Source organism: Talaromyces atroroseus (genome assembly GCF_001907595.1).
Source record: "Talaromyces atroroseus strain IBT 11181 chromosome Unknown scaffold_4, whole genome shotgun sequence".
In the NCBI taxonomy this organism is placed as follows: Eukaryota; Fungi; Ascomycota; class Eurotiomycetes; order Eurotiales; family Trichocomaceae; genus Talaromyces; species Talaromyces atroroseus.
The window spans coordinates 1,029,188-1,041,237 of record NW_017971436.1 but is presented as its reverse complement, the minus strand read 5'-3'; the positions used below and the strand labels follow the sequence as shown (position 1 = coordinate 1,041,237).

The 12,050-nt window shown below is 47.7% G+C and overlaps 3 protein-coding genes across 3 annotated transcripts, besides 1 other annotated feature; all 3 read right to left on the bottom strand.

Annotated features, from left to right (window-relative positions):
- Positions 1-742: 742 nt before the first annotated feature.
- On the bottom strand, positions 743-2,793 carry UA08_04244 (hypothetical protein; the record flags this gene model as incomplete). Its single annotated transcript, XM_020266546.1, has 4 exons — positions 743-909; positions 967-2,221; positions 2,278-2,354; positions 2,409-2,793. 4 exons carry the CDS (start codon positions 2,791-2,793, stop codon positions 743-745), a joined length of 1,884 nt encoding a protein of 627 aa, XP_020120861.1.
- A 2,692-nt stretch (positions 2,794-5,485) lies between these two features.
- On the bottom strand, positions 5,486-8,476 carry UA08_04243 (hypothetical protein; the record flags this gene model as incomplete). The annotated part of the gene is made up of 1 exon (XM_020266545.1): positions 5,486-8,476. The coding sequence occupies one exon, from the start codon at positions 8,474-8,476 to the stop codon at positions 5,486-5,488; it is 2,991 nt and encodes a 996-aa protein (XP_020120660.1).
- A 465-nt stretch (positions 8,477-8,941) lies between these two features.
- Positions 8,942-8,986: a repeat region (Identified by RepeatMasker using a combination of RepBase library and repeat library created with RepeatScout).
- Positions 8,987-9,425: 439 nt separating this feature from the next.
- Positions 9,426-11,722, bottom strand: UA08_04242 (hypothetical protein; the record flags this gene model as incomplete). The annotated part of the gene is made up of 5 exons (XM_020266544.1): positions 9,426-10,305; positions 10,387-11,073; positions 11,133-11,311; positions 11,369-11,569; positions 11,633-11,722. 5 exons carry the CDS (start codon positions 11,720-11,722, stop codon positions 9,426-9,428), a joined length of 2,037 nt encoding a protein of 678 aa, XP_020120862.1.
- Positions 11,723-12,050: the final 328 nt, after the last annotated feature.

Genomic DNA, 12,050 nt, shown 5'->3' with positions numbered 1-12,050 from the left:
TTGCATGTATAGAAAAATATATAAAATAGTTTGGATAAGGGAAAGGAGCAATAGTGCTTCTACCCTAGATCCTACCCTGACATAATGCCTGCCTTTTCACCCTCTAGAAGCCTTGCAGCGTCTACTAAGTTAAGAGACGAGTTTAGCAGGTAGTATTACGATGAATTGTGCTTTGATGAATGAGTTTTGGTGTCCGATTGTTCACAGAATCTGCGACTAATCGGATCCATACACAAGAAGAACATGGAATGGCAGAACTGCCGCAGCATATCCTCGTGAGGTTTTACTCCTTAAAGAGGTCACCTATGAGGAGGACCCCGAGAGGAGCAAACGCGATCTGAGGACGAAGTGTTCGACAGAGGTCCCTACAAACTTGAATGGTGGCATCTTGTAAATACAACCTAATCATTCCCTATACATGTTTTGGATGTCCGGTGTTCCTCCTATTCGAAGCTAACTTACAAATTTATTTAGATCAGGTGCCTACTACCACATTTATGGCGGGATTATCTACGATAAAGAGCGCTTATAACAAAATTAGGTTTGAATTTCGTTTCGAGCCTAGCCATCACATCGAACAAAAGGAGGGTATAATAAGAAAGACAAACGAATAACCGGAAAAGATTTCCACCCAGTCTCGGAATCTTAAAAAAGCCTTGACCCCAAGACTGTGTCCACTCAGGAGAAGAAAAATAAGGGATGTTATGAATCCCCAATATCTAGCAACCAGCTGACCAAATGCTCAAGACTCGTTGAGCCTCTCGATACCTTGGTAAAATGGAGGCAATGGCTCCAGTTTTTGAAATAATACCCAGGTACGGAAATGCCAGATCGCATTCTTCATTTGATACGAGGCGTGTTTCCAAGTTGGAACGGAGAAGACTTGGTCCAACTCTTCTAGGGTAAGGGCTAAATGGAAACGTTAGCACCGTAATAATATAAAAAAGATTACGATTTTCGACTCACCCTTGGTCTCAGGTAAAAATAGCAAAACAAGGACCCATCCTATTAAACACCAAGCAGCATACCATCCAAAGGCACCCTGTGGCTTGAAGCTCGCCACAAGCGAGGGCCACGTGAACGACAAGATAAAATTGAAACACCAACATGTCGCTGTTGCCCAAGACATGCCGACTTCTCGCACATGCAGCGGGAATGCCTCGGCGGAGTAGGTAAACGGAACGGGCCCTTCTCCCGGTGAGTAGAATACCTCGAAAAGATACATTCCTGTCGTGACCATGGCCACACGTTTCGTGCTATCCACAACCTCTGGTTCAATCCAGAACGAAAAGCCTGTCCAAAGCAGACAGATTGCCAAGAACGGGAAAGTGGTAAGGAGGAGGTTGCGCCGACCGAATGTGTCGATTGTGAGCATGGCGGGGAGGGCAAAGACCCAGTTCAAGATTCCAGTGCCCATCGAAGCCAGCAGTGCGGATTGGATGGAGTAACCGGATTCCGTGAAGATGGTGGTCGAATAGTAGGCGATCACGTTGACACCACAGAACTGTTGCATGAACATAACAATCCAACTACCAATGGTAGCTCGTCTGTTGCGGCCAATGGTGAAAAGTTCGAGGAACATGGTGAAGAAATTCTTTCCTTTGTTGACCTTGCGCTCAATCTGGACAAGAACGTAGGCGTAGTAGAGGTCTCGGGCGGCTTGGATATCACTAGACCGGAGCTTGCGAAACGATCTGAAAGCCTTCTCAACCTTGTTATGCTGGATCAGCCATCGAGGAGACTCTGGACAGAAGTATACTTGGGCGCAAACAATAATAGGAAGGACCACGGTAGAGCCAAGCATGAGACGCCAGGACAGGTCTTTGGAAACACCCATAAATGCAACACCCATGATATTGCCCAGCATGATGCCAAACGCAGTCCACATCTGCCACATCATAACCAAGGCGCCTCGAATAGGTGCCGGAGCGCACTCCGCGGCATACACAGGAACGGTTGATGATTTCGGTCCGATTCCCAGGCCCAGCACAAAACGCGCAATGAAAAGGTTTACCCATGAATTAGCCACGCCTTGCCAGATAGAAGCTACGGCGGCAAAGAAGCAAGAGATGAAGATGGTACCGCGTCGAGCGAAGTAACGATTCATTGGCTCGGTAAGCCAGCAGCCCAGGATGGCGCAGCAAAGGTAAGGGGCACCGACAATTAGTCCAGTGATATCATTCAATTGGTTCCCCGTAAATCTGGTGGATATTCCCAAGTTCTGCATGCTACTTAGTTCACGTGGTTATTTGCAATGGATGAGTGTGGCTATCCTACCTCTAGGTAAATGGTTTGGGCACCGTTATTCACCGTCTCGTCCATGCCTTGTACAGCGGCTGCCATCGAACACATGACTGGTGGTGGGCACGGTTAGTCAGGCCAGGTTCTCAGGGTTTTGTAGCACGTACCAACGAGCCAATACAACTCCCACGGCTGATGCCACTTATGGGTATGCTCTCTGAGAAGGACATTCTTTTCCTCATCAGTCAGCTCGGTGAGATCCATAGCGGCAGCTGGATTCTGAGAGACCAGTGCTCCCTTCCGGAAATCCTCGATATGGTCCATCAGGTTGTATTTCTGGCAGAAATCCTCGACGTCCTGCAACAGCTGCTCACGAGGAATATTTGCCAAGGGGTTCTCAAACATAACATTGAGGTTTTCCGGTGAGAGGGGTTCGGCATCGACAATAGGGTGCCCCCCTTCCGTCTTTACATGTTCGGCCTGTTCAGTGCCCACAGAAGTGTCCTCACGGGCAAGCTTCTCGGCCTGAACGAGTTTGTCTGGCTCGGACATTTTGTTGTTTCTACGATGACCGAAATAGAAGCAACAATCAAAGTGCTACCAGAAGTAACAGAGAAATTGTATGGCAAGGCTAGACCATGCATAAGCGAACACAAGCAGAATGTTGTGGGAAAAAGGGAAAAAAAATAAAAGTCGACTCATGTACGAATGCGGGGATGGCGCGTCTCTTTATACTACGTAGGTACGTGCACTGCACGTATATTCACTGACAAATCCAAGAATAATTGGCCCTATATAGCAGACCGGGGAGTGGGTATACGCCCATGCTGAAAGAAAGGCCAGGGAGCTTTGCTTGTCCCCGAAACATGCGTGTGATTTGCAGGAGACCTGTCAAAAGGCACGCCGCATTGGTCCTTGGTCAGCAAACGATGACACGCTAACTGGGTTGAATTCGTTGTTAACGGAAACAGAATTTTATGGTAAGAAGGCGACTCGCTGAGAAGGGAATTCGTAACGAAAAGTGGAGTGTGCTCGCTCCTCAGTGGCTGAGCGAAGAAACCGGGCAAGAAGATTCCTCATTAAAGAGACGAGGCTGAAGGCACATGGCGGAGAAGACCTCGTATCAAACGTATGAGATTTTGGTGGAGACCTCCGCAAATTTCACACATGGAGAGCCGTGCCCATGGGGGAAGTAGTGTTTTCCTTTCCGGGGCTAGCTCTAGGGCTTAGAGTAGCCGCTTCGATGTAACGTCTCTGTATTCTGTGAACAGGACGAAAATGGTACGACGCTGAAGCCTCCCGCTGATCGCCGCGCCACCTCGTCAGAGGCTGGAAGTAGCTACCAGACATTAAGTAGTCGTCGCACTAGTTGGTAAAATCACGGTTCATATCGTGGTGCCCGTCTTCCTCAATTCGGGCGTTTGAACGAGTGCCTACTTCGACGTATTTACGCCCGAACTCGCCGAAATATACGGCATAGTCCGTCGTCCGCACGGAGTACAGAAATCTGCGGAATATTTCATCCCCAGGCGAATGAAAATTGCCAAATGGACTATCGTTGCTGTTTCCGGCATCCGGCAGTGTCCACGTTGGAACACGAAGAGGCCAAGGCCCGATTATCTCCACATCCATCTCCGGACCTCGTGTGACTGGTTCGATGCCTCGGGTTGCTGACTCGTAAGTCGCCAGCCGGAGTGGCCGACTATCCGAGCAAGCAAAGAGAGAGAGGGAGAGATGTGTAATGGACGAAGTCGTGCTATCAACCCCGGATTTTGCTGGAGTGACGTAGCATTTCATGGCTGTTGGTCATGTGGTTGGGAGGATTGTACTAACCAAGCACGGACTAGTGCATTCGGCACAATATTGCTTGCCTTGGTGCCTGAGGCCGGAGCATTATCGCTCCTGCCGTTCGACTTCTTCTCATCGAGAGAACAAACCATTTCATCCCATCAAGTCATTCATCACTATCTCTATCCATGCCCTGCTACATGCTCGTTTTCGTTTGATTTGAGACCAGCCAGATGGATTTCCAACACGTTTCTGTACCACCGCATCTCTGTACTACCTAGGAATTTAGGTACCATGCACATGTGCAGCCGCTATAGCTCCTGGCTGCTTTTACATGACATCACGTGGTCAATTATCCAGTTGAATCTACCGATTAAGACATACAGCAAAAGCAAACACCATATCGCTGTCAATCAATGCTGACTTGGGAGACTGTGCCCTTTGCGATAGCTTATGCCGTGAAGGCGATGTTATCCATGCTAGTGAGGCAGGGTTTGCCCACAGATAAAAAAAAAATATACAACTAACGGCTGCAAAGGGCTAGACGAGAAAGACAATAACTTTGGTTACAGAAGTCATCGGATGCTCGCCCGACCGTCCCATGGAAGTAAATGCCATTTATGAGCAGTTAGAATGCACTGATCCACAGCCGGGGATAACAATATCCCTGGGCCGGGCATGCGACTTCATAAAACGAAAACTAAAATATTGTCCAGCATTTTTGTTTTCATGACTTGTGTTGGGCAACTTTTTTGCAAACTCTGGACCATCCACCAATTCGTGCTTGTTACGATATCACGTTGGCAATTCACAAGCGTGACTGCCTGAGACGTTACAGAGCCACCCTTAGGACGACTCTATGTTCTATCAACCTCAAACAATCGAGAGAGGCTATCAGGCATGTATTTCTCAACTTGGGCCGCGTCATCTTCCCTCTTTCGATATTCCAAACATTCTCCTTTCTATCCGGCATCTGCCTGATGAACTTAGGGTACATATCTGGGGCTATCTAAACAGCTCTGACCAGGCTGTGAGAGATTTGGTCATTCTATTTCGCCTGAGTTATCTCATTGACTTAGAGGACAGGCATTGCCAAGGCCCATCATCAAAGATACACCTAGGAGATTTAGACTTGTTTTCCTACAGCTATCTTACTGGAAGCGCCTGGCTTCAGTACGTCCACGTTGAGAAAAAAGCAAGGATTAAATGCGCTTGCTGTTTCGATTCTAAGAATCAACTCTCCGCCAGTCTCAAGTGATCGCATACATGCCTGTGATCTCCTCAATCACTAAGAAAACACCCGGGGCTGCCTCCGTCACCTCATGTTGCTCACGACTGGTAGATCATTCTAGTACAGAAGGACACTCGAAAGGAACAAAATCAATTTATTAGCTTGTCAAAGTTTGAGCACATCGTCACTTTGGTTGGGCCTCGCTCACTCATCTGAGCGGCTTGCTTAGGATGGCGGGCTAGCTACGCCTTTCCCTTTGTCGTTGCTTGTATCAATGTCGTTTTCGGCCCATCGACTTTGACCGAGTGAACCGCCTTCGACATTCAAAGAACCTGTTCGGATTGCCTCAAGCCGCTCCCAATCATCGTTTGGCTGACTAGCTTCAGCCCATTGGCTCACATTAAGCGAGCTGCCTTGGATACGAGAAAAGCTCTCTTCAACGGCCGCAGATATCTCACGCTGCCCCAAACTGGCAGCCTCAGGAGGATCCTCAGGAGGAAAAACAGTGTTGCTTGCGGGGTTCTCCTGCGAAGGCCCTGTCTCACCGGGTATCGGGAACTCTTCCAACATTTCATCGAATATGCTTCGTACTTGCATGTTTTCTTCCATATTCCCTGTCTGTTGTTGACCGTCGTTCACGTTATCGGCATTTTCGGCCATGACTATGTCCGGAGGCTGTGCTTGCCCGATAATCGTGTCAATGTCTTGCGCCTGCTGGGGTGCCGTGGAAGGCCCCAGAAACGCATTGTAGTCCATTTGATTCATTAGTGATTTTAAAAAAGTATCGTCTAGATTGGGATCAAGTTCGAACGAATTGCCCGGTTGGTTTGTCGCTGCGGGCTGTCCGACATTTGTATCATCTTTCATGCTCTCGATGAATTCCAATTGACTGGCTAGCATGGTGGTGTTGAACTCAAGCTGCTGTATCCGCGCAATGGCAGTCAGGCCAGGAACTGCCTCATCATGGACTTCTTGCTTGAGATTTTTGACTTCAACTTGGATTTCCGCGGCTTTGTCTTTGACTTCGTTGATCTGCTTGTCAAGACCATCCATTTTACCTGAGAACATCGATTCCAGGCCATTCTTTTCTTCCCGATGCAGATTTTGAAGAGACTGGATCGTTTCTGTGATCTTCGCAAGCGTTGCAGCCAACTCTTGAACTTTGGCCTCTGTTTGCTGTTTCTGTTGGGCCATCAGTTTGGAATAAACATTCTTGAACTCCGCGGCATTTTCTTCGGCAGAAGATTCTACCAAGTCAAGACGAATTCTTATTTCATCGAAGTCTTTGGCCTCTTCCTCCAGCTGTGTTTTGAGTTCCTCGGTTTTCTCGGTTATGCGGTTCTCGACAGTTTTCTTGAACCTATCGAGCTTTTTCGTGGTGGTGGCTGAGTTTTGCTCCGATAGCTGTCGAATTCGTTCATCTATCTTGTGTTGCTCGCTCTTGAATCCGTCAACTTTTCCCTTCAATGTGCCGATGTCATTTTCATGTGTATCTAAGGTCCGTTGAATTTTGCCTAGCGCTTGTTGCTCGCTGTCGATTGTGTCGAACTTCTCATTCAACGTGTTGATTTTCTCATCGTGCGTTTCCAGAGTTTGTCGGAAGCTGAGATTCATGAGGGCGTTGTCATGATGGACTTTTTCATTTAGAGTCTGAAGCTGATCCTCTACATCCGATAATAGTGGCACTTCTTCTCTCAGTTGTGCAACTCGCCTTGTCAATTCCTGAAGCTTGTTTGGGAAGTCTGAGGTCTTTGAAATGCGCTTCTCTGTTTGCTCGACCCGAGTCTCCAATTTTTGAAATCTGCTTGTGTAATCTGAGACCGGTACCTGCTTCTGTGTCTGTCCAACTCGTTTATCCAGGTCCTCGATTTTGCTTGCCAAGTCTGATGGAACTGACGTCTGCCTTTGGACCAGTTCAACTTCTTCCAATCTCGCATTGATTTCAATACCGATTTCTTCAACTCGCTTAGTCAAGGCATCAATAAGCGTTTTGTGCCGTTGCAGCTTTTCTTTCAGCAGCATTTTCTTCCCGGTCTTGGTTTCAGCATTAAGATCTTCCACGGAATCAGGCTCGTCGTCTAAAGCTGGGAGGAATTCTTCTTGAATTTTTTCAATGAGGTCAACACAATCTTTGCTGTTTTCTTCAAGATTCTCGAGTCGTTTCTGCACGTTCACTCTATTGAATTTCGCGACTTCCTGTTGCCATGAACTCTGCATCTCCTGGATGTTCTCGCCGAAGCGTCTGTTGATTCTTTCTTCAACGGCTCTCAAATCAGGGATCTGACGTTCAATGCGCTCCTGTCCGCGTCTCAAAAGTGCCAGATCTTGTGCTTGGGACGTGTCGTTTGAGACGGCCGTATCAAGAATGTCTCTCAGAGATTCAAGCTCCGCCGCGCTTCCTTTTCCCAGTTGCGAGGAGCTATCGGCTTTGTTTTGGGTGACTTTCAAAATTGCCAAAATCTCGTCCAGTCTCTCTGTGATCATGGGCTGTGCCGACACTTGTGGATTCATATGGGATGTTGGAGCAACATTACGTGCCAAGCATGACAAACAGTAAGTCGGTTGTGCTTCGGTGGTAACAGCCTGAGTCTTTTCTGGGCGTTTCTTAGAGCGCCTCGTCGACCATAGATAAAGACCGGGAAGCAAAACATAAAACAAGAAGACGCCAAAATCGTACTTGGTAAGGTAAGCGTTCAGATTAACTTCGTTCACAGATGCTTCTAGAACTGGCCTTGTCAGCGTGTCGCTCGGATAAGTAGAAAAACTCTCCATCCCCGGAGACATATGCAGCGGTTGTGCCTCTGGTCCTTCAAATGGTTTCGATGCAGGGGCATCAGGATTACGCTCGCTGCGCACTTCGTCCCACCGGGTATCGTTGTCAGGCGTTTGATCAGAAACATTATCACCGAGCTGCTTCATTCCGTTGATGCCAGTAATGGGAGTAGTGGTATTACCGCCGGCGGTGATTGCGGGATCATATTTGATCCCCTCCAGTTTGAGGGTGGTGGCGTTGTTATTGTACTGCTCCCACGAGATACCAGTTAAATGGTTGATTCCGTACAGCATGGTTGATCCACAGAAAGACTTCGCGGTACGGTCAATCAGCGACTGGGCCGTGAAACCGGTCTCTTCGCTGCCGAAGAAACTGTCCGCATTGAACCCGAAGAAGAACAATATGAACATGGACGAAAACAACAACGTCGGATCCATGTTCATGATGGAAGGTAATCCGTTATGCTCAGGAGATACAGATATGAAAGAGAAGGGGGTAGGGGGAAAGAATGATATCCTATCCAAGGATTCTGGTCTGAGTAACTTGTTTCTACTCAAAATCGATTCTTACAACTGAACAGAACAGTATGAGATACGAAGAGAAAGACGGAAGATCAAAGCTGGTAGGTTGTAAATCTGTGTCTGCATTAGAGAGATGAATCGCCTCCTGGGAAGAGACGGGGAGCATAGTATATCTTTATATGTATGACACAAGTTTCTAGTGTCTGGTCAGACAATGAATGAACTGATGAATATCCTTTTTTTTTCTTTTCTATCGTTATTGTTGAAGGAAATGTCCGCAAAAGTCCACCACCGTACATACTTTGTCTGTTCTGTATTGTTCTTTGCGCTGACAATTAGGCAGGGTGAGTATAATATCTAGAATAGAAGAAACGCTTAACAATACAGTCCCTACAGAGATATGCCCATAGAGGATCTTAGAGATTGGCAAGATTTCGAAATACACTTTCAGATTTAGTGGCTGGCTATGTACATCTATTACATCAATGACCAAGCCTTATTCTCTTTGTTGATATTTTCCCTTCAGGGCAGACAATGCCCTTCTCTATAATGATTCATATCTATTGGCAACACGATAAGGACACCATATTGAAGTGGATGAATGAAAGAATCACATGTACCTCCTCACTGAATACCAACTCGATTGCGCCTCCCAGTTCATTCTTTGTTGTCTAGGCTAAATTTCTGTTTTTTTGTCTGTGTCTGCTCTCGTTTGCTTTACAGTATGTTCTCATTTTATTGTGCGGTTATGTCCTGATGTTTCATGTTTCATTCTTCATTATCAAGTGCGCCTACTGCCTAGACGCTAGATGCATCACATGGGTATCAAAATCTATCTGAACAATCAAATGAAAGAAAGGGATGGTAACAATCAAGTCCCATTCGGCCCTGTTGTCACAGTCACTTGTTGAAAGACATACTTTCGACAAGCATCCTTCAACATATCAATCCTGCGTTGTGTCTGAATGAAAACTCCACGGTACATATCCAAGCTCTGCTCAACTACTTCCATTCGTGTTCTGCTCCCGTTGCAAATGTCGCGCATTCGTTGCTCCATTTCTTTCCGCAAGTGCGGCTTGCTGAGCGACGGGCAGTCTGTGAGTCCGGCGACCACGTTATCGTATCCCTCCACTAAAGCGACGCCTAATCGAGTAGGTATGAATTCCTGTACTCCGGTGTTGCCCGCTGTCGTTCGGCCACGCCCTCTTCCACCTCTTCCTCCGCCTTCTCCTTCGTTATGGTGCCCTGTACCGCCAGTACGAGGTCGGGCCGCGACATACTGCCGCTCCTTGATCTTATTGATATGTTCTGCCATTGTAGCATCTGTGCCAATGCCGTTGGCATCCATCAGTGCAATTAATTCTGGCTCTGTCAAGTAATTCGGTGGTGTCGTCTTCCCCTCTGTAATTTTTGCCTCAATCGGCTCAAAGACCTCGCCAATCTCAAAGTCAGGCAGCTGAGTACTACTTTCCCACTTGTCATAAACGTAGATATCCAGGTAGTTTCTCTCGAGCACAACCAATCCCTTGGCATGGAAGAACTCGTCGCCATATTGTAGTTCCACCTCCGAGGTTTGCCCCTTGGCATCTTCTGAGCAGCATGCAAGAAAGCGGCGGACCACAAAGTCGAATACTCGCTTCTCTTCGTCTTTCAAGGCCTGTGGCGCTGCTGCGCAAATAGGATGGATGGGTGGATGGGCCTGGTCATTATGTTTCCCAGCGCGAGGTGTCCTGAATCCGCCGTCCAATAGACTATTCACTGTTTCAGCTTCGGCTTTCTTCTTCACGACATAATGTTGGGGTTGGGGGGGGCGCCGGTGTTGGTGAACTTACCCTTGCGCATAGTCACCCCATGTGCGATCCTGGACTTGCTTTTCAATAAGCTTCTTCAGATCAATACCTTTGTCAAATTGATCTGTTTCTGTTCGTGGGTAGCTGATGAATCCACGGGTGTACAATGTCTCCGCGACCTGCATTACTTGATGGGAAGTCATTCGCAGGTATTTGCTGCCCATCATTTGCAGGTCTACCGTTGTCAGAGGTAGGGGACGCCATTTACTCGTTGGCTTCTTGGCTACCTTGGTAACTTTGGCGGTTTTGGCTTCCAAACATCGTTCTAACATGACCGTTACGGCTGCCCGGTCGAAGAGACGCACTCGACGCCAGCTGAAGTTGACATTGATTCCATCTCGTTTGTGAATGACTGCAATGGCCCAGAAGGGCTCTGGCTTGAAGTTTTGAACTCGAAGATAACGGTCGACTACGAAGCCTAGTGTAGGGAATTGGCATGAGCCTGGCACGCAGAAGTCAGCTTCTCTTCTCGTCGAGAAATGCGCGACTAACTGATTACCATAACTGATGGGGCGCTGGTCCAAAGGACTGCCGAGGGTCTGCAGTTGAAGCGTCTGCAGGCGTGTGAATGCTGCACCGATGCGCAAATCAAGCTCAATCCGAGCTGCTACCGCATTAGCTTGTTTGTCATCTAACTCTACGGGCTCACGAGCCGCTCTCAGGATATGACTAAAGGAGAAATGTTAATCAATATATAAATTTTAGAAGACGATATTGGTCATACGTACGCTCTCTCGGTGTTGCTGAACCTGGCCCGTTTGACTTCAATTCTGGCATTGCCTAAGAGGGCTTGTTTCTTGACTTCTGTGCCTATGTGCTCTCCTTCTCGGTCACAGTCGGTCCAGATGAACAGAGCTTTACAGTACTGCGCCTGCTTCTTGATGTTGTCTGCAATGCTTAGTTTCTCCTGTAGCCGGCATCAGTATTGGCGACTGGCTTCGTGCTGGCTCGAGAACCAACTTACCGAGTCCACAGATTCGAAGACGGGTACTTCAAACAAGAGGCTTGGAGGGCACGACAGCCAACCTTTGTATTCCTTACCAAAATCCAAGCCTGTCAGGTGGCCAATGACGCTGGTCATGGTCACTTCACAAGTTCCCCATGTGCCGCCGAAGTTGAAGCTAAAGACATAGTTCTTGACATACTGTTGGCCCCGGACGTTCAACTACAGAGCCTGTAAGCCACATGTATGTATATATATATGTATGTATTGATGAAATAGACGTACTGTCTGCATGGAGCCTCCGGAGAGATGCTGAGCGACTGCCTTGGCGATGGCAGGCTTCTCGGCAACGCAGAGGATCCTGTTGCCCGGCATTGCTTACAGCTGCCATGCATTATTGCTGGCAGACACATAGAAGTTGAGCCTTGAAGTTGGCGTGTTTTTTTGGGTGTTTTGTGGTTGTTCAAAGGTCAAAAGTGAAGAACGCGTGGGACGCGCCTGCCAAGCCTACCGTTCGCTGCCTGGCTGCCTGAGGCCGCCTACTCCAGGGTGGCATTCCAACCACTTTTCGAGAGTGTATATATATATATATATATATATATATACACTCCGTATAGCTATGAATTATACCTTCTTCTACGTTGCAGACCTGCTTGCGTGTGCGGACCACCGCAACGACTAAGCAATTTCTCCCGCCGTACGG